The sequence below is a fragment of the Hyperolius riggenbachi genome, chromosome 4 (assembly GCF_040937935.1).
Source record: "Hyperolius riggenbachi isolate aHypRig1 chromosome 4, aHypRig1.pri, whole genome shotgun sequence".
NCBI classification, from domain to species: Eukaryota; Metazoa; Chordata; class Amphibia; order Anura; family Hyperoliidae; genus Hyperolius; species Hyperolius riggenbachi.
Window position 1 is genome coordinate 29588188 of NC_090649.1, and position 20008 is coordinate 29608195.

At 43.6% G+C, this 20008-nt stretch overlaps 1 protein-coding gene across 1 annotated transcript in view; it reads right to left on the reverse strand.

Moving 5' to 3' along the window:
* Positions 1 to 17235: 17235 nt before the first annotated feature.
* LOC137570321 (snaclec trimecetin subunit beta-like) overlaps positions 17236 to 20008 on the reverse strand; it is a 902833-nt gene continuing 900060 nt past the window's right edge. The window contains exon 5 of the mRNA XM_068278966.1: positions 17236 to 17676. Within this exon, the coding sequence (XP_068135067.1) occupies positions 17505 to 17676 (172 nt within the window). The 3' untranslated portion in view covers positions 17236 to 17504. The remainder of the gene's footprint in view (positions 17677 to 20008) is intronic.

The following is a 20008-nucleotide window of genomic DNA, read 5'->3' on the forward strand; positions in this document are numbered from 1 at the left end:
TGACCCTCCCAGCCTGGGGGCCCATCTTGCAAGGGTCGTAAAGCAAGTGTGGACATCATAATTGTCACACCCATAACAAGTGTAACCACAAAAAACCCTGATCTGGAGGAAGTGATGTAATAGTTGGGGACCCTTTTAGCTCTGGGCCTCCCTTCAGTTGCAGGGGCTTCACCCATCTAGTTACACCCCCTGGGTACAAGGGGTGAGGCAGAAGAGTGGTCAGAACTAGCAAATGTCCAGAAATCAAGGGATAGTCAGGTATAGATTCTGATAAGAAAGGTAATAGGCAAGAGACAGAGAGATAACACCCAGCAGCGAGCTCCAGCGACTAAAGCTATCACGGGTAACTAGCAAACCTGACAGAACAGCTTTTATACTGACATTAGCCAATGAGAAGGAGCCACACACACAGTCAGCCAATGGGAATTGACTCTGACTCTGAGTCAATCACTTCTTGGTTTAGCATTGGCACTGGTGAGCTTGCATAGAGCATCTTACATGCCCTTGTCTCTTGGCAAAATTGGAAGAGGTCTGTAAGTGCAAGCGCACGGAAACTTCAGAGATGCCATCCGCACACCCGATCGTCCGTTTGTCCGTGCCGTCTCCTGGAAGATACAGACTCACTGCTGGAATGAAGAGGATGTGAGATTGTGACACTGTATGTTTGTCTGAGAATACCAGTGATGCTTAGAGCACCGATTTGTTTTCTTTCAAGGCATTTCCTGAGGAAGTGGCTTCAGGCCTCGAAATGCATTGTTGTCATCTGTTCTTATAATACATTTTCCTAGTTTATGGAACAGTTGTCTTCATTGAAGGTAAGTCAACACCTACTTTCCTTTTAAACTGCTCTTCAGTAGTTACCAGTATTTCCTCCCGGTTGGGGGCATTTGAAATTTTTAGGGTTTTTTGTTTATTTTTGTAAAAATCCCAAAATTCACCTTTTTTTCCTGGAGAAGCGACCACACACATTAACATCACAAAAGGCCAAGTGGGAACAGTAAACGGGCTATTTTTTACATTTTAGGCCACTGCAGCTTTAAGGACTCACTGCAGGGCCGTACAACTCAGCACACATCTGATTACCCCCCCCCCCCCCCCTTCCTTTTTCAGCCAGCCAGCAGAGCTTTCTGTTGGTGGGCTCTGATCACTGCTCCTGTGTTTGTTTGTTTGTTTTTTGTTTATTTATTTGTTCTTTTTTTATAATAAATGTTACTATTTTTTGTATTTATATTATTATACCCCTCCCTCCCACGGAAGCCGAACCCCAGAGATCGAAACAGTGTACAGTGTAAATAGACGTCTAACAGTCTGTTAGCGTCGATCACCACTGGGATCCAATCGGGGATGCGCGCATCAGGGTGCACAATCTCCCCCAGGACTTGACGCCAATTGGCGTTAGAAGGAAGAGGTTAAAGACCCATCTGTTTACCATCGCTTATAGGTCATCTTCATAGTTCCAATCCCCCCACTGAACTGCCATCTCTACCATAAGGGCAAAAGGAGCAATTGTCCCAGGGCCCCAGCATTTATAGGGCCCCCCCCCCCCCCCCAGTGTCCACCACCACTTAAAGTACGCTCCTCCGCATAGCATTACAGAGGCAGTGGATGACAGGTAAGCACACTCACCTCCTCCAGGCTATGCAGGTCTGTCTTTCTTCTCTTTAGTGGTGATGCTCTGCACTTCCTGTTTCTCAGTTTGGGCTCTATTAGCCAATGTGAGAAGCAGGAAGTACAGAGCAACAACACTACAAAGAAGGCCGACAGATGGGACCTGCATCACCTGGATCTCAGAGGAGGTGAGTGTGCTTGTCTGTCACCCAGGAGGGGAGCACTTCTGACTACTAAACTAGGGGGTCATTATGGCACATCTGGGTACTATACTGGGGGAAGGGATGGGGAGCCCATCTGGCTATTAAACTGGGGGGTCATTATGGCACATCTGGGTACTATACTGGGGGAAGGGAGGGGGAGCCCATCTGGCTATTAAACTAGGGGGTCATTATGGCACATCTGGGTACTATACTGGGGGAAGGGAGGGGGAGCCCATCTGGCTATTAAACTGGGGGGTCATTATGGCACATCTGGGTACTATACTGGGGGAAGGGAGGGGGAGCCCATCTGGCTATTAAACTGGGTGGGGGGGGGTGTTAGGGGCTCATCTGTCTACTATACTGGGGGGAGATGGGTGCCAGTGGGTGTCAGGGGGCTCCCAGGATATATTTCCTCCATGACTCTATTGTAGCTAGAACCAGGCCTGATATCCCCCCACCACCACCCCCAAATGTGTTCCACTACTCCCCCACTTAGATTGAAATCCTTTTCACTATGTGCTCTTCTCTGCCACCATATGGACTCAGTGACTCGTCTGCTATATGTATCCCTACCTTGTTATCTGCGCACCACTGTTCATCATTTCACCATTTTGTGTACCATTGTTTAACACTGTGATATCCTTGTATTATGTTACTCAACATTGTCTCCCCTATCTCTTGTGCAGTGCTGCGTAATATGTAAGCACTTTATAAATAAACCTTAAAGTGAACCTCCGGACTAAAAATCTACTCAGCAGAACTGAAAAGGCTTGGTGTTTCTTTAACAGTTTCACAGCATCAGAACTTTGTTTTTCTTACCAAAGCATCATTTTTAGCTGCATTTTTAGCTAAGCTCCACCCATCAAAAAAAACTGCCCGGGCTTTTTTTCCCTGATGCTGTGCAAAGCATGATGGGATTTCCTATGCTGTTATTCACGTTGCCTAGCAACTGGGAGGAGTGATCAGCACACAGAACAGTTGGAACTGTGTCTCATGCTCCCTGTCACCTTCTTTAAACCAAAAAGATGGCTGCCCTCATGAAATTAAACATTTGCCTGTTCTTTTAAAACAGGGTGGGTAAGAGATTATATTTACCTATTTTAATTAACATAACTAATGTAACTTAATGACAGTATGTTTGTTTAGGCTGAAGTTCCTCTTTAATAACAGTAATACTAATTCACATAAGTTTATTTTCACTTGAGCTTTGTGTTAAAGCACACCGTGAAAGGTTTGCAATGTCCAAAAAATGGATACTTCCCTCAACAGATTGAAGCCTCTGGAACCTAGTGAGGCCTCCCATCCTCCTTCTCTGGCCCGTTCTGGCAATGGGACCTCCGGGACGTGGCTGCTCTGTGCCTGCTCAGTAGCACAGATCCAATTGGGCTCAGCTTCTTCCGAAGAAAGCAGAGCAGGTCCACTTTAGTGTGCAAGTAATTTTGGGGGGGTCCACTCCCAGCACTGGAAAGGACCAGTGGAGGATTACCCCATAGGGGCACTTTTTCTCTACAGGTACACTTTAAAGAGAATCTGTATTGTTAAAATCGCACAAAAGTAAACATACCAGTGCGTTAGGGGACATCTCCTATTACCCTCTGGCACAATTTTGCCACTCCCCGCCGCATTAAAAGTGGTTAAAAACAGTTTTAAAAAGTTTGTTTATAAACAAACAAAATGGCCACCAAAACAGGAAGTAGGTTGATGTACAGCATGTCCACACATAGAAAATACATCCATACACAAGCAGGCTGTACACCCTTCCTTTTGAATCTCAAGAGATCATTTGTGTGTTTCTTTTCCCCTGCATCTCTCATGCACTGAAGTTTCAGGCTGCTCTTTTCTTCCTGCAAACAGCTTTGCCCTTGTCTGAATTTCCTCAGTATGTGAAAGCCCAGCCAGCTCAGAGGACGATTTATCCAGCTTGTAAAAGATAAGAGAGCAGAAAGAAGCTGCACTAATCTAAATATCACACAGGCAGTGTGCAGGGAGGGGCCTGAAAGGGGGAGTTCATAGCAGAACCACAACACTGAAGAACTTGGCAGCCTTCCAGACACAGGCCGACAAGTCTGACAGGGGAAAGATACATTGATTTATTACAGAGACTGTGATAGTACAAAGTGCTGCAGTAAGCCAGAACACATTAGAATAGCTTTTGGAACTTGTAGGATGATAAAAAACAGGATGCAATTTTTGTTACAGAGTCTCTTTAAGGTAGTTACATAGTTACATAGTTACTTTGGTTGAAAAAAGACATACGTCCATCGAGTTCAACCAGTACAAAGTACAACTCCAGCCTGCTCCCTCACATATCCCTGTTGATCATAAAATCCCTGGATTAACATCATTAGCATTACCTAGTAATTGTAGCCATGGATGTCATTCAACGCAAGGAAAGCATCTAAGCCCCCTTTAAATGCAGGTATAGAGTTTGCCATAACGACTTCCTGTGGCAATGCATTCCACATCTTAATCACTCTTACTGTAAAGAACCCTTTCCTAAATAAATGGTAAATTATCTAGAAATGTTTTGACACACTGAACAATTCTGTAAAGGGCATTTTAGTGTTTCTCCACATTGCAAAACAAAAAATATGGCTGTCCTACAGTGCTAATGAATTCATATTTATCATGGCATGCAAAACAGCCAAAATTTTCCCCATGATACAAAACCTCCCCTACTGTGTGGCAAGACGTACCATAGATTGACCATAGTTTACCGTCCAAAATATTATCTGGCACAACAATCACCTCATGGCTTTCAGTTGTTCTTACCGGTCATTCTTTGCCAACTCTTAGCCAATCCTACTGAGGGAATCTACCTGGACTGACCAATCCTGTATCATGGCTTAAACCATGGGATGGTTTAAAGGACCACTGTTGGTAAAAAATGTTAAATTTAAAATACATGTAAAAACATAAAAATAAGATGTACTGTATGTTTTTTTCCAGAGTAAAATGAGCCATAATTGACTTTTCTCCTATGTTGCTGTCACTTACAGTAGGTAGTAGAAATCTGACAGAACCGACAGGTTTCGGACTAGTCCATCTCTTTATGGGGGATTCTTAGCATGGCCTTTAATCTTTATAAAGATACTTCCTAAAAAGTATTTATACAAAGTTTCTGGCCAGCCTCCCTACTCGCTGCACACTATTTTGTCAGTTAGATGGTGCAACTGCTCAGGGCCGGGCCGAGGCAGAGGCTGGAGAGGCTCCAGCCTCAGGGCGCAGTGTAGGAGGGGATGCACAATTCATTCAGCTGTCATTTCCAATAGTGTTTGAAGCAGAAAGAAATAAGAAAAGGGGATACATGGCAGTGACTGCAAGCCAGATAATTAGAGATTAAGGTGCTGGGGAGGTTGGGGGCCCTGGGGCACCTATTAGTCTAATAGCAATCGGTGTGTGATGCTGGGGTGGGAGGCATGGGGGGGCGCACTTTGGTGTCTCAGCCTCGGGTGCTGAAGGACCTTGTCCCGGCTATTTACCAAGTGCTTCAGAAAAAAAGAAAACCCCCATTGGGAGATGAGCTAGCCCAAAACCTGTCAGATTTTTACTGCCTCGTGTAAGTGACAGCAACATAGGAGAAATGTCATTTATAGCGCATTTTATTCTGAAAGAAATTTGCTTCTTATTTGTACGTGTTTACATGGATTTTACATTTTATGATTTTCGCGATAGTGGTCCTTTAACCACCCTGGTGTTCTATTAAGATCGCCAGCGCGGCTGCGGGAGGGTTTTTTTTAAATTAAAAAAAAACTATTTCATGCAGCCAACTGAAAGTTGGCTGCATGAAAAACCACTAGAGGGCGCTCCGGAGGCGTTCTTCTGATCGCCTCCGGCGGCCAGAAGTAACACGGAAGGCCGCAATGAGCGGCCTTCCGTGTTTTGCTTACTTCGTCGCCATGGCGACGAGCGGAGTGACGTCATGGACGTCAGCTGACGTCCTGACGTCAGCCGCCTCCGATCCAGCCCTTAGCGCTGGCCGGAACTATTTGTTCCATCTGCGCAGGGCTCAGGCGGCTGGGGGGACCCTCTTTCGCCGCTGCTCGCGGCGGATCGCCGCAGAGCGGCGGCGATCAGGCAGCACACGCGGCTGGCAAAGTGCCGGCTGCGTGTGCTGCTTTTTATTTCATGCAAATCGGCCCAGCAGGGCCTGAGCGGAACCCTCTGGCAGTAATGGACGAGCTGAGCTCGCCCATACCGCTAAGGTGGTTAAAGAGACACTGAAGCGAAAAAAAAAAATGATGATATTATGATTTGTATGTGTAGTACAGCTAAGAAAGAAAACATTAAGATCAGATACATCAGTCTAATTGTTTCCAGTACAGGAGGAGTTAAGAAACTCCAGTTGTTATCTCTATGCAAATAAGCCATTAAGCTCTACGACTTTCAAAGTCGTGGAGAGGGCTGTTTTCTGACTTTTATTATCTCAACCAGGGCCGGATTTGTACTTCTTACCGCCCAAGGCCGACTATTACCAGCCGCCCCAACCGAAACCGTATCCTACCATCTCTCTCCACACACACACCCACCCAAACATTTTTGGGCCGCTGGTGTCCTCTATTGTGGCTAGTGCCGAGGTTTTCATGGCAATATGAAGTGAATCAATCACGTCACACGGGGAACTGGTCAATCAAGCGATCTACAGGTGATGGGCGTGGTGGGAGCCATCCACCACACACACATTGTCAAAAGTGGCTCACAATTGGACATTGGGTGGGGTCAGCAACACGTAAAAGTGAGTCCTGTACCCACTGCTGTCTCCAGGGTAACAGCGCTGGCCAATCAATAATTAAGAAATGGGTACTGTGAGAGGCTGCCTTCTGTATTCTGTACTATTTGCTGGTGCTGTCCCTGGTCCTTTCATCCCCCACACCAAGTGTGTGAGACCCGGCCTTCTGTAACTGCCTGGTGCTGCTGCTATGTCATTGGACAAGGCCTGGCTTTTTGCTAGTCACAGCAGCTGCCTGTAGCACAGCACAGGCAGATGCCAGCTGGTACTAATAGTGCAGTTATCCTGACCCCTTTCATTTGTTTGGACACTTGCAAATAATGCCCTGCAAATAATTCCCACTGTCTGCAGACCGCCCCTTGTTTATCTGGTGCCCTAGGCCATGGCCTATATGGCCTTGCCAGAAATCCGGCCATGATCTCAACTGTTCCTGGACTATTTACTTTTCCTCTGCTAGAGGAAACTATTTGAGGGGTTACTAAGAGATACTATACATGACTTCATAGTAGAAAATAATCTTATTTCTCAGCATCAACATGGGTTTACTAAAGACAGGTCCTGTTTGACTAACATGCTCAGCTTTTATGAGGTAGTGAATGCTAATATGGATATTGGGAATGCTGTAGATGTGATATACTTGGACTTTGCAAAGGCCTTCGACACTGTTCCCCACAAAAGTCTGGTGCAAAAGTTGAGGATGCAAGGACTGGGGAAGAGTCTGTGTTCATGGATAGGGAACTGGCTAATGGACAGAAAACAAAGAGTTGTGGTCAATGGATCATACTCAAAATGGGAGACTGTTAGCAGTGGGGTCCCACAGGGGTCTGTTCTGGGTCCAGTGCTCTTCAATTTATTTATTAATGACCTAGTAGATGCAGTAGTGAGCAATGTTGCTATTTTTGCAGATGATACAAAATTGTGCAGAATCATTAACTCTCAGGAAGATAGTGTCATATTGCAACAGGATCTGGATAGGATGGCTATATTGGACACATACATGGCAGATGAAATTCAATGTTGACAAATGTAAGGTCATGCATTTTGGACGTACTAATGGTCTAGCACCATACAAAATAAATGGGATACAGTTGGGGACATCAAACTTGGAGAAGGACTTAGGAGTACTCATTGACAACAAGTTAAATAATCGTACTCAATGCCAAGCAGCTGCAGCTAAAGCTAACAAAATTTTGGGATGCATTAAAAGGGAAATAAAAACTCGAGATGCTAGCATAATATTGCCCCTGTTTAACTCTCTAGTAAGGCCACATCTGGAATATGGAATTCAGTTCTGGGCACCACATTACAAAAAAGATATTGCAGTTTTAGAGCAGGTGCAGAGACGAGCAACAAAATTGATGCGTGGGATGGAAGGTCTCACTTATCGAGAAAGGTTAGATAAACTGGGTTTATTTAGTCTAGAGAAAAGACGCCTTAGAGGGGATCTAATTAACATGTATAAATACATCAGAGGGCAATATAATACCTTGGCGGATGAGCTTTTTGTCCCTAGGCCTTCTCAAAGGACTAGAGGACATGATCTGTGCATGGAGGAAAAATGTTTTAGCCATTTATTTAGGAAAGGGTTCTTTACAGTAAGAGTGATTAAGATGTGGAATGCATTGCCACAGGAAGTCGTTATGGCAAACTCTATACCTGCATTTAAAGGGGGCTTAGGTGCTTTCCTTGCGTTGAAAGACATTCATGGCTACAATTACTAGGTAATGCCTAATGATGTTGATCCAGGGATTTTATCTGATTGCCATCTGGAGTCGGGAAGGAATTTTTCCCTTTAGGGGCTAATTGGACCATGCCTTGTAAGGGTTTTTTCGCCTTCCTCTGGATCAACAGGGATATGTGAGGGAGCAGGCTGGTGTTGTACTTTATACTGGTTGAACTCGATGGACGTATGTCTTTTTTCAACCAAAATAACTATGTAACTATGTAAGAGGAGAGTTCATTACTTCACAGACTGCTCTGAAAGACTCATTTTGAATGCTGAGTGTTGTGTAATCTGCACATATTATAGAATGATACAATGTTAGAAAAAACACTATATACCTGAAAATAAAAATGAGGATATTTTCTTTGCTGCTAATCTTCTAGTAATTATTCATAGTACACAACAAATTCATTATATCATATATTTTTTTTTCGCTTCAGTGTCTCTTTAACCTCCTGGGCGATAATCCTGAGCTGAGCTGGGGGTATGTCGCGCAGGAGGAGTTCTCAGGCCCTGGTGGGCCGATTTGCATATTTTTTTTTCTTACACGCAGCTAGCACTTTGCTAGCTGCGTGTAACTTCCGATCGCCGCCGCTCGCTGCCGATCCGCCGCTACCCGCCGTGCCGCGCAGCCCCCCCCCCCTCCCCGACCCCTTGCGCAGCCTGGCCAATTATTGGCAGGCAGCGCTGCGGGGTGGCTCGGGACTCCCTCTGACGTCACGACGTCCATGACGTCATCCCGCCCCGTCGCCATGGTGACCGGGGAAGCCCAGCAGGAAATACCGTTCTGAACGGGATTTCCCGCTTACTCTGATCGCCGAAGGCGATCGGAGTGGGTGGGGGGATGCTGCTGCACTGCGGCTATCATGTAGCGAGCCCAGGGCTCGCTACATGATTTAAAAAATAAAAGATTTAAAAAAATAGTGCTGCGCCCCCTCCTGGGCGATATAATTGTATCGCCCAGAGGGTTAAGTGCTGTCACTTTTTCCAGACTTGTCATTTTTTCCCTCAAGGCACTCCTATGGAAAGAAAAACTTTTTTTTCTCTTCATTTTATTACCTGTGTGGAATACCAGATCTGCAGTAGAATGTTTCCAATGCATATCACAGGACAGCCATATAAAAGTTAATGTGCAACTCATTGGAGGTGGCTACGGAAAGTGTAGCGGCTGCATCATTGTTGATAGTGACAATCTTACAATCCCACGGAATTTCCTGTCACTGTAATATTTAGTCCCGCCGCTGTGATGAAATGTTGCCCTCCAAATTCTCTCTCTTTTTTTTCTTTTTTTTTTGCAAACACTCAGCTTGGATATTAAACCATTACAGAACCCGACAATAATAGACAGGCATCATAACTAGGGTCTTTGAGTCGGGTTTGTTAATACATCATGGACGGTTTGCAAGAAAAACAATATTAGCCGTAATGAGACTATAAAGTCTAAACTCAATACGGCTTATATTGTGTTGTCATATCATAGAATTCTTCTTACTATCAAAACTATATCTAGTAACAGGATTAGCAACAATATGTTGCGTAAATACTTATGCGTTAGGTACACCAATTTGATTATTACTACATGTATGACATATAAACAAATGTTACTATCACTATGAATAATGTTTGATCTGGAAAACTGTTCTCAACGGCCGTTATAAAAGCTATGCTATTGTTACCAATGTTAATTTTTTTATAGACAAATGTATACAACTGCCTATTTGGCTGTACTGTTTATTTTCTTTTTTTTAAAAAACCCAATAAATTAAAAACGATTTAAACATATTGTGTTGTCATAAAAACATATAGTTACAGAGTACCCAGCAAGCTCACCAGAACTCCTAGGAGTGTGTAAGGAGCTACAAAGGACCCAAAAGCCCTCTTACTAAAATGCTATTGAAAATCGTCATCTTCTTACCTTCTGTTTTAAGAAGGCAAACATTTGTTTTCCTTAGCATAAAAACTTATAATGACTAATTTTTGCCTTAACCCCCCCCCCCCCCCCCAGCACAGCAATTACTCCTTTGTGAACTCCAATCAGCAGGGACGGATCTAGACCAAGTTGCGCCTGGGGCAAGGTCAGGTTTTGGCGCCTAAACTGCCATTCCCCATCCAAATTTTGCTGCCTTTTTAAGAATTCAACAAACTGCGCCTGGGGCAAGAGACCCGCTTGCCCCCCCCCCCCCCCCCCCCTAGATCCGTCCCTGCCAATCAGTGTTACTGGCCAGTCTATTAAGGTAGCTATACATCAGACGATGATGGGCAGATTCGACCAAGAGACGAATTATAGAGAGAGATCTGTCAGCTGCCCATACAATGCAGGCCAATTCTTGAGCAATTCCATGCTGAAATCAGCCTTGTGGTGCTGCATCCGCTTCAACTCCGACTCAACGCTTTTCACCTAATGTTTAATCTGCCCCATGCACTCTATAAATTACCTGTCTGCGGCCTAGTAAGTGGTTGCCTAGTAACGGCATGTGTGTCACGCCACACACCACACACGTGCCCACGTTACTAGGCAACCATGTGGCACACGTGTATGGAGCAAAAAGTACACCTGGAGCCAGCGGAGGACAAGCGGCGGCCACGGACAGGCACATTACACATTAGGGGGGACAGCGCTGGGGGTTTCGTTATGTTCGTTGCTCATTTTGATATCACTCACCATTACTGCCGATCTAGCAACTTGTCCCTACATCTTGCAGCATGTCCGACCAATTAATGCGACCAATTCTAGCCTGCAATTAGCGGCACCGATTTTTATCAGATTCCGATTATAATAATTGAATCAGATGGTCAATTGGCCGTCAAGTCACCTGATGCATGGCCAATTTTAGCCAATCATAACTCATCATTGCTCAGCTAATCTACCTGTACTGGCCAAACCTTTATAACCTGGGAGTGATTTGAGGGTTGTCATTTTTCCAGGCTTGCATTTTTCCCTCCTACACACCTATGGAAAGAGCTATTCATATAATTTATTGTTAATCCCTTATCTAGACTGTAGTAGACTCAAGTTCCAATGCGCATCACGACATAAGTTGTTAATGTTTAACACAGGACAGCAAAGCAAAATATAGCTATTGCGTAATTATTTATAGGGCTCGATTCACAAAGCGGTGCTAACCCAGTTAGAGACTTTAGGCGTGATAACCATTGCACCACGCTGGTGAAAAGCCAGTTTAGGCGTGATAAGTTTAGGTGTGATAAGTTTAGGCGTGATAAAATTAGGCATGCTAAGTTTAGATAAGTTTAGATCGCACGCAAAGTCCCGCACGCAAAGCAGTGACATTAAACTCTATGCGAAGTGCACCAGACTTTGCTAGCGCAAAACTTTTGATCAGCTGTGCACTGCGGTGCTAACCCAGTTGGTGCTTAAACTTATCACGCCTAAACTTATCACACCTAAACTTATCACGCCTAAACTTATCACACCTAAACTTATCACACCTAAACTTATCATGCCTAAACTGAGTTTAGGCGTGATAAAGGGCTTTTCACCAGCGTGCTAACTGTTAGCACCGCTTTGTGAATCAGGCCCATAGTCATGTCTTTCCAGTCCTTTAACCATTTCTACCGCCTGGATGTGATTGTCCCCGTTAGCCTGGAGATCAATGAATGGGAACATAGTTCCCACTCATTGATCTAAGTCCCCGGCAGAAAAACTGACGGCTTCTTATCAGAGGCTGCGGTCTTTCTGAAAAAAAAAAAAATCTCACTGTGGTCATCTTGTGGCCAAATAGTAAAACTATATCTACATACATTTTTTAATAAAAGAAATGCACATTATTACATTTAAAATTAACTGTTTACCTCCCACACCAAAAATCGCCCAAATAAAAAGTTTGATGAAAAAAAAATTACAATAAAACAAAACATAAATAGTTACCTAAGGGTCTAAACTTTTTAAATATGCATGTGAAGAGGGTATATTACGAACATTTTTTGAATTATAAACTTGTAAATAGTGATGGACGCAAAACTGAAAAAATGCACCTTTATTTTTAAATAAAATATTGCTGCCATACATTGTGATAGGGACATAATTTAAATGGTGTAATAACTGCGACAAATGAGCAAATAAAATACATAGGTTTTAATTATGGTAGCATGTATTATTTTAAAGATATAATGGCCGAAACCTGAGAAATAATGAATTTTTTCCATTTTTTTTCTTAATATTCCTGTTAAAATGCATTTAGAAAAAAATAATTCTTTGCAAAATGTAACACCCAAAGAAAACCTATTCGGTGGCGGAAAAAAACAAGATATAGATCAATTCATTGTGATAATTAGTGATAACGTTATTGGCAAATTAATGGGAGGTGAAAATTGCTCTGATGCATAAGGTGGAAAATCCCTGCGGGCTGAAATGGTTAATGAGGCTTCCATTTACTATTGTTAAGCCTGGTACACACTTTCAGTTAAGATTGTCCAATCACTGACCGATTTTACCACCTCCGTGTAGTATGAGGGTTTACCAATACAATCTGCTCATAGTAGTCGAAATCTGTTGACTGTCATACTACATCGTTTTGATAGACAACTGTATTAGTTATTTATTACTGTAAGATTTGTGTTGTGCACCACCTTACCATTAAGCACCCTTATCTTGTACTTATTTTTGTACAGCGCTACAGAAGTTGATGGTGCCTGGGTTGAAATGCTAGGTCAGGACAGGTAACAGAATGAATGTTTGCTTAACTAGTCACTGCTTAAGTGACAGCAAGCGTCCATAACAAGACAGACTGGAATGAGGCAGCCAATGTGATTGCAGCAGTGGCGTGCCTCACACGGACAGGACAGAATAGTCAGGAAATAGGATCAAAGAAGACAGACGTAATACACACAAATATACAATAGGTATGATTTCCTAGCGTATTACGATTACAGCTATCAATGAACTACAAACGACTGACTGACATATGTATATATCGGCAATAACCGATATATGACATGAGCAAGGGACACTGACTAAGAACTGGAGCAGGACTAGGAGCAGGACTAGGAGCAGGACTGAACTAGCTAGCACGGGTGATCACGATACGCGCAACCTACCAAAACGTGCTGAAAACTAACTGACTGAACACAGGATAAACAGTTCGAGTACGTATATATCAGCGACACTGATGTATTAACGTAACACGAATACAAGGTAAATAACAAACGTGCTAGTATGCATATATATTGGCGATGAACCGATATATGACGCAAGACAAGCAAAGTAACAACTTCTGGTAACAAGAGCAGGACTAGGAAGACTCGCTGACCCCTTCGCAGGAGTCAGCGCAGTCCACACGGACTAGGAACGAGGTGGGGCACGAGCAGAGTAACAGACTGAATCTGAGACCATGGTAGCCCATGGAACACTGCAGGAAGCAGTCCTTTATACTGAGGTCATCCAATGGGAGCAGACCTGCAGATTCCCACACAGGTGAACGGCAATCAATCACAGGTTGACAGCAGGAAAAAGCAGACAAAGCTATGCAGCCTGCAAGAAAGGGATTGCAGCTCCATTGCAACAGACAATGTTTGTTTTCACAAAAGCATATTAAACTGTCATTAACCTCAGAGCGACTGCAGATGGAATCAATGCTCAGTATGCATGCAAGCAAAACTATGCGAGCAAATGCACGCAAAGAAATCAAAAACTGCTTGTCTTCAGTAAAACTGCAGCCAGCAGTACATGCTGCAGAAGTGATCATAACATTTACTCTGCAGTCCTATCGTGCAATATATGCACTCAAGAAAGGAAGCAGGGAGAAGTTTCTCTCAGTGGAAGTAAAACCAATCTTTTTATTAAACACGACACAATAGGTACGAATCAGAACACTCACATCAGGAGGGTCCCATGCCTCTATAGGCCCCTCTCCTGGAAACCCCGCTTCCCACCCTTGTGGTACTCTGAGCCAGAAAACCGATCAGTGGTGTCAGTGGTGCCCGGCCCGCTCTCGTCCCGACTAGTTTCGACGGACGACGGATAATGTACTAGAACATTAGTAGCAAAGGAAATATTCTAATATTTTTATTTTCAGGTATATAGTTGTTTTTTTTTTTTATAACATTGCATCCTTCTCTATTATTTGCAGTATACACACTATAAAAAAATACGACAGACAGTTGAGATGATAAGCTTCAGAAGACAGAGTTCTCTGCGACTTTGAGGCCTTGTTCATGTTGCGTTCCATTCGTGTGTCCGTCCGCGTTTGACGCGATTTTTGTTTCCGATTCCTGGCAATTACATGCACACTGTTTCTTTTTTGTGAACCGTTTTCTAAGCGGTTTTGCCGAGCGATTGCGTCTTTACGCTTCCTGACGTCAGTCAGGAAGTGAAAGCTTTGATCCGGAAATAATAAATACAATGTATTTATTCTTAAAATCGCGAATGCAATCGCTGCACAAAGTGATTTTGTGAGCGTTTGCGTTTTTCCTATACCTTCCACTGAGGCAAAAAGGGACACTTTTTCAAGTTACAGGTTCTCTTTAAGCAATGGAGAGGAATGAGAGTAACAGTGACTATTTCATCTGAATCAGTAACTCTGCTACTCGCAAATGTTGAAGGACTTAGGCTAGGTTTCCACTTGTGCATTTTGTAACAGATTTTTCTCTCAGAAAATTTGCATTGATTTGGCAACTAATGGTAGCGAATGGGGCAGTTTTCACTCTATGTGAATCTTCATACGTGTTTCGTATGCGTGAATAAAATCGGAGGTTCTATATCATTTTTTCAGACATTGCTTACAATTCATGTACAATGCTTTGCATAGGCAACACATAGCAACACAAATGTTTGCGTTATTTGAGCAAAAACTCGCATTAAATCCATGGATACAGGAAGTTGTCAGCAGTCATGACTAAGCTGTTATTAGGCAGATTATGTTATATTTGAGTAATGCAAATTTTCACCTACGAAAATTCGCATAAAAACGCGTACAAATTTAGAAGCGAATTTTCACCAATCAGAAAAATCTTATAAGATTTTTTGGACGTGAACATTTCACACTACAGTGGAAACATAACCTTATATACTGTTCGGCTGATCTTTCAAAAGTGTTTCAACTACAATCTCGATAAACCAGTACGTTTAGAAAAATAATCTGACAATTCCAGTTTACCGAGCTTGAACAATAGAAGATCTTGGGCTCACGTCATCCATCAATGGAGATATCAATAGACAGTTTTAATTCGTGTTGTGAAAACAAGAGAAGCGATAGTAAGATACTGATGACAATTAGTTTCAGTTAAGCTTTGGGTAAAAATAAAAAGACACATACGTTGTCTGTACATTCCAAATTGTGCTGCACAGCTTGTTTACACAGAAGCAGAGGGAATCAGAATAGGATGACAAAAACTCTTCAAGAGTCTTGTGCTTATAACAAGGTGAAACGGCATCATATGCTTACACTATAAAATATACATATACATGTTACCCTCCTAGCACCAATGCAGTCATCAAACTAACAAACGCTGATTCCAGAAAATATCTTTAATGATTGACTAGCTGTACATGGTTTATTGCAAGTTTTCCAAACTTTAAAGAGACTCTGAAGCGAGTCTAAATTCACGTTTTAACTTCTATTAATGTTAAGCACTATAGCTAGTGCTAAACTGCCGCATCCCCATGGCAAAACGAGAGGTTTATACCCCCCAAATCCCCTGTGCAAAATCCATGACTTTCTTGGTCGTGGATTTTGCTGCCCGGGGAGGCAGAGCTTTGAACTGCAGCTCTGCCTCCATTCACGTCATTCTGCCCGCAGATCTCCGCCTCTCCCCGCCCCTCTCAGTGAAGGAAGATTGAGAGGGGTGGGGAAAGGCGGCAATCAGCTGGGATTGACGCACAAAGAAGCAAAGCTACAGGGCTAAGCTGTGCTTTAAGCAGGAAGTGCTCCCTGGAGAGGGGATTTAGTGGGTATAAGCCCCTCGTTTTGCTGTGGGGATGCGGCGGTTTAGCACTAGCTATAATGCTTTACATTGATAAAAGTTAAAAATGTGAATTTAGACTCACTTCAGAGTCTCTTTAAAGAGGAGCTGTTAGGTATAAGGTCTCAGAGAAAATAAACACATATATCAGTAGCTAAAGATTGGCTGTACTTACATTACATATGCATTTCACTGTCCACTTTGTACTTCACAGAATTTGTATATAGTATATGCAGAGATTGATGCTCCTGACAGCTCATGGCAGGTTCCATGTTTGTCTGTCTCCTATGAAGCCAAATGTGTCGTCATGTCCTCCCTGCTTCCTGATCACAGAAAAGCTCCTACTGAATAACACTAGTGTGCAGTGAATATTAATTAGCCATGTGGCTAGGAACAATAGCGGACTCCTGCAGTGTACTCTGCCTGGAGATTTATCAGTGCTGTGCTGGACTGAGTTACAAGCTGCTGAAACTTGATCCTGTAACTTCTCATTAGCAGCCGAGGGGAGGGCCCCAGAATGCTTTGCAGTATGGTATGCGGCTCTCGGCCTCTTAAGAGCTTGGGTCTAACAGCTTTGCTGATAAGCACACATCAAATGTAAGAGAGATTTTTAACTTCAGTATTGCCTTTTTGGCTTCCTTCTAAACTGTTTAACACAGGAGAATAGAGGTTTAAATTAGCTTCTGCAGCCTGACAGTTACTCTTTAAGTTCCATCTACAGGCATGATACAGAAGTGGGTTAGAACCGTACAAGTGTTCTGTATAATGCCTGAAGAAGAGACTTAAAGTTTCAAAAGCTTGCAATAAACCATCTACAGCTAGTCATTAAAGGTATCACTGGAATCAACACTTGTTGGTTTGATGTCTGCATTTCTGCTCCTCGACTACCACCGGACTACACTTCACTTACTCCTAGCACTAAAGATGCTGTCCCAACAGCAGAGAACTCACAGCTCAGCAGGTACAGTGCCCTATCAATGTGGGATGCAGCTGGTCCATCTTTCTGAGGAGCAGGCCCTCTTCAGTAGATCCACTCAGCTTGCTAGACCAATAGCTTAAGTCTGACCCCTCAGAATGCCAATTTATTCCCTTCCTGAGGACAGGAACACAGTATAACCCCTCAACTGGTCCCAACCTCTCAACTGACATGGACCTGGCTAGCTGATTTCTAGCCTAGCAATTGTGAATGACTTTGCCAATAGGCATACAACTTCATACAGCAGCTTCTCGGTAAGCTGGAAGTCTCTCAATGTTCGTGAAGTTTCATGCCTCCAAAACTTTGAACAGACAGTTATTCTGGAGTTACATTGTGGAGGTGTGAAGATCAATCCCCACTTAGTTTTGCAGCACATTGCTTAGAAACACCAGTAGAAGAAAAATCTATGAGTGAACACTGACATATAAAGGGTCGCTGTGTTGAACAGTCCAAGGCCCTGATCTTTCCATCAGAAAGGTAGGCACAATCCAGCTTCCCTCCAGGCTGATAATAGTCAACCCTGTGAACAAAACACCATCAATGTTACCATCAATGCAGGACAGAGAAGTACATTCTACAGTGTTGTAGCTTTTACATGGATTAATAAAATAAACAAGCAAGAGGAGGAAAACAACATTTTCTTTCAAACAGTATAAAAGTTAGGTCAATAACATCTAAACTATTTTCTCAGTAGTAGGTCCTTGAATTTATCAGGATCCTCCATTTACAAAAAAAAGCAAGAATATCCTCCAAACCCATGGTTTATGGGTGTGTCCTCTACCTATGCTCCTCCTACAACGCCAGGAGCCATCTATACAGTACTTATAAGAACCATGCCTTAAAGGGAACCTAAACTGAGAGGGATATGGATGTTTCTTTCAAACAATACCAGTTGCCTTGGCAGTCCTGCTGATCTCTTTGGCTGCAGTAGTGGCTGAATCACACACCTGAAATAAGCATGCCACTGATCCAGTCTGACTTCAGTCAGAGCACCTGATCTGCATGCTTGTTCAGGGGCTGTAGATAAAAGTATTAGACACACAGGATCAGCAGGAGAGTCAGGGAAATGGTATTATTTTAAAAGGAAAAATCCATATCCTTCTCAGTTTAGGTTCCCTTTAAGTTGTGTACACATACACAAAGGTTGTCGCCCAGAGGGATCAGGGCTTGTTCGGGCCTTGATCAGGCCTTGATCCCTCGGGCAACAGTTTGGGGATGTTCTGCTGCAGAGCCGGCCTTTGGGGGGGGGCAAGTGGGGCAATCGCCCCAGGCCCCGCACCTGGAGAGGGCCCCGCACCCTCTGAGGGTCCTGTGCAGCCAGCCAGACCCGAACTGATCCGTGGCAGCCCTGCTTCAGAAATTGCTGCACATAGTTGCATTGCAGGCTGTCACGGACATCAGTTTCAGGCAGTCGGACTCGGGAATGGGAGGCAGTGGGAGGTGATAACGCTGCAGGCTGCTGACAGTCTGTGACGTCCTCTAAGCCTGCAGCCTGTCCCAACGAGTCCTCCCTCTCCTCTCTCTCTTCTGTACGGGACTGTGTTCTGCAGCCACGCCCCCCTTCCTCTCCAGGCTGCTCGTTGCACACAGCTTCCCCGGGAGATTCAAGCGTCACAGAGCCAGAGATGCTATCAGTGAAAAATACTGGAAGAAGCTTGCCTGTCACAGGCAAGTAATTAACAACAATAGATAAGAGTCAGATAGCTGCCTGCAATTCATATATCCCCACTAATGGGAGGGAAGGTGAATGGGGGTTCTGCTGATTGTTTACTTGTGTGTCCTTCCCAGCATGTCAAAGAGACTACTCAGGGTGCAATCCTGGTATGGAATGTCTCTTTCCCTCCTCTGTTTCCACTATCCTCACCATCACATTCTCTGTCGTTTCCTCTCCCCTCTCTGCCATCTAGTGCTCTCTACTCATCTTTCTATCCTATCTTACAGTCTGTACCACCCTCTCATACATGTTCTGCAACATTTTACAGATTACATAGTCATGTCACTGACTGTCCTCAGGGGAGCTCACAATCTAATCCTACCATAGTCATCATAGTCTAATGTCCTATCATATTATTATTATGTACTGTATTATGCACAGATATCTTCTGCATCACTTTACAGAGTACATAGCCATGTCACTGACTGTCTTCAGAAGAGCTCACTCAGGGACGGATCTAGGGGGGGGCAAGCAGGTCTCTTGCCCCAGGCGCAGTTTGTTGAAGTCTTAAAAAGGCGGCAAAATTTGGATGGGGAATGGCACTTTAGGCGCCAAAACCTGACCTTGCCCCAGGCGCAACTTGGGGCAACTTGTTCTAGATCCGTCCCTGAGCTCACAATCTGATCCTACCATAGTCTTATGTCCTACCATATTATGTATTTATATAGCAGTGACATCTTCTGCAGCACATTACATAGTACATAGTCATAGTACATAATCATGTCACTGACTGTCCTCAGAGGAGCTCACAATCTAATCCTACCATAGTCATAGTCTAATGTCCTACCATATTATTATTATTATGTATTTATATAGCACTGACATCTCCTGCAGCACATTACAGAGTACATAGTCATGTCACTGACTGTCCTCAGAGGAGCTCACAATCTAATCCTACCATAGTCATAGTCTAATGTCCTACCATATTATTATTATTATGTATTTATATAGCACTGACATCTTCTGCAGCACATTACAGAGCACATAGCCATGTCACTGACTGTCCTCAGAGGAGCTCACACTCTAATCCCTACCATAGTCATAGTCTAATGTCCTACCATATTATTATTATGTATTTATATAGCACTGACCTCTTTTGCAGCACATTACAGAGTACATAGTCATGTCACTAACTGTC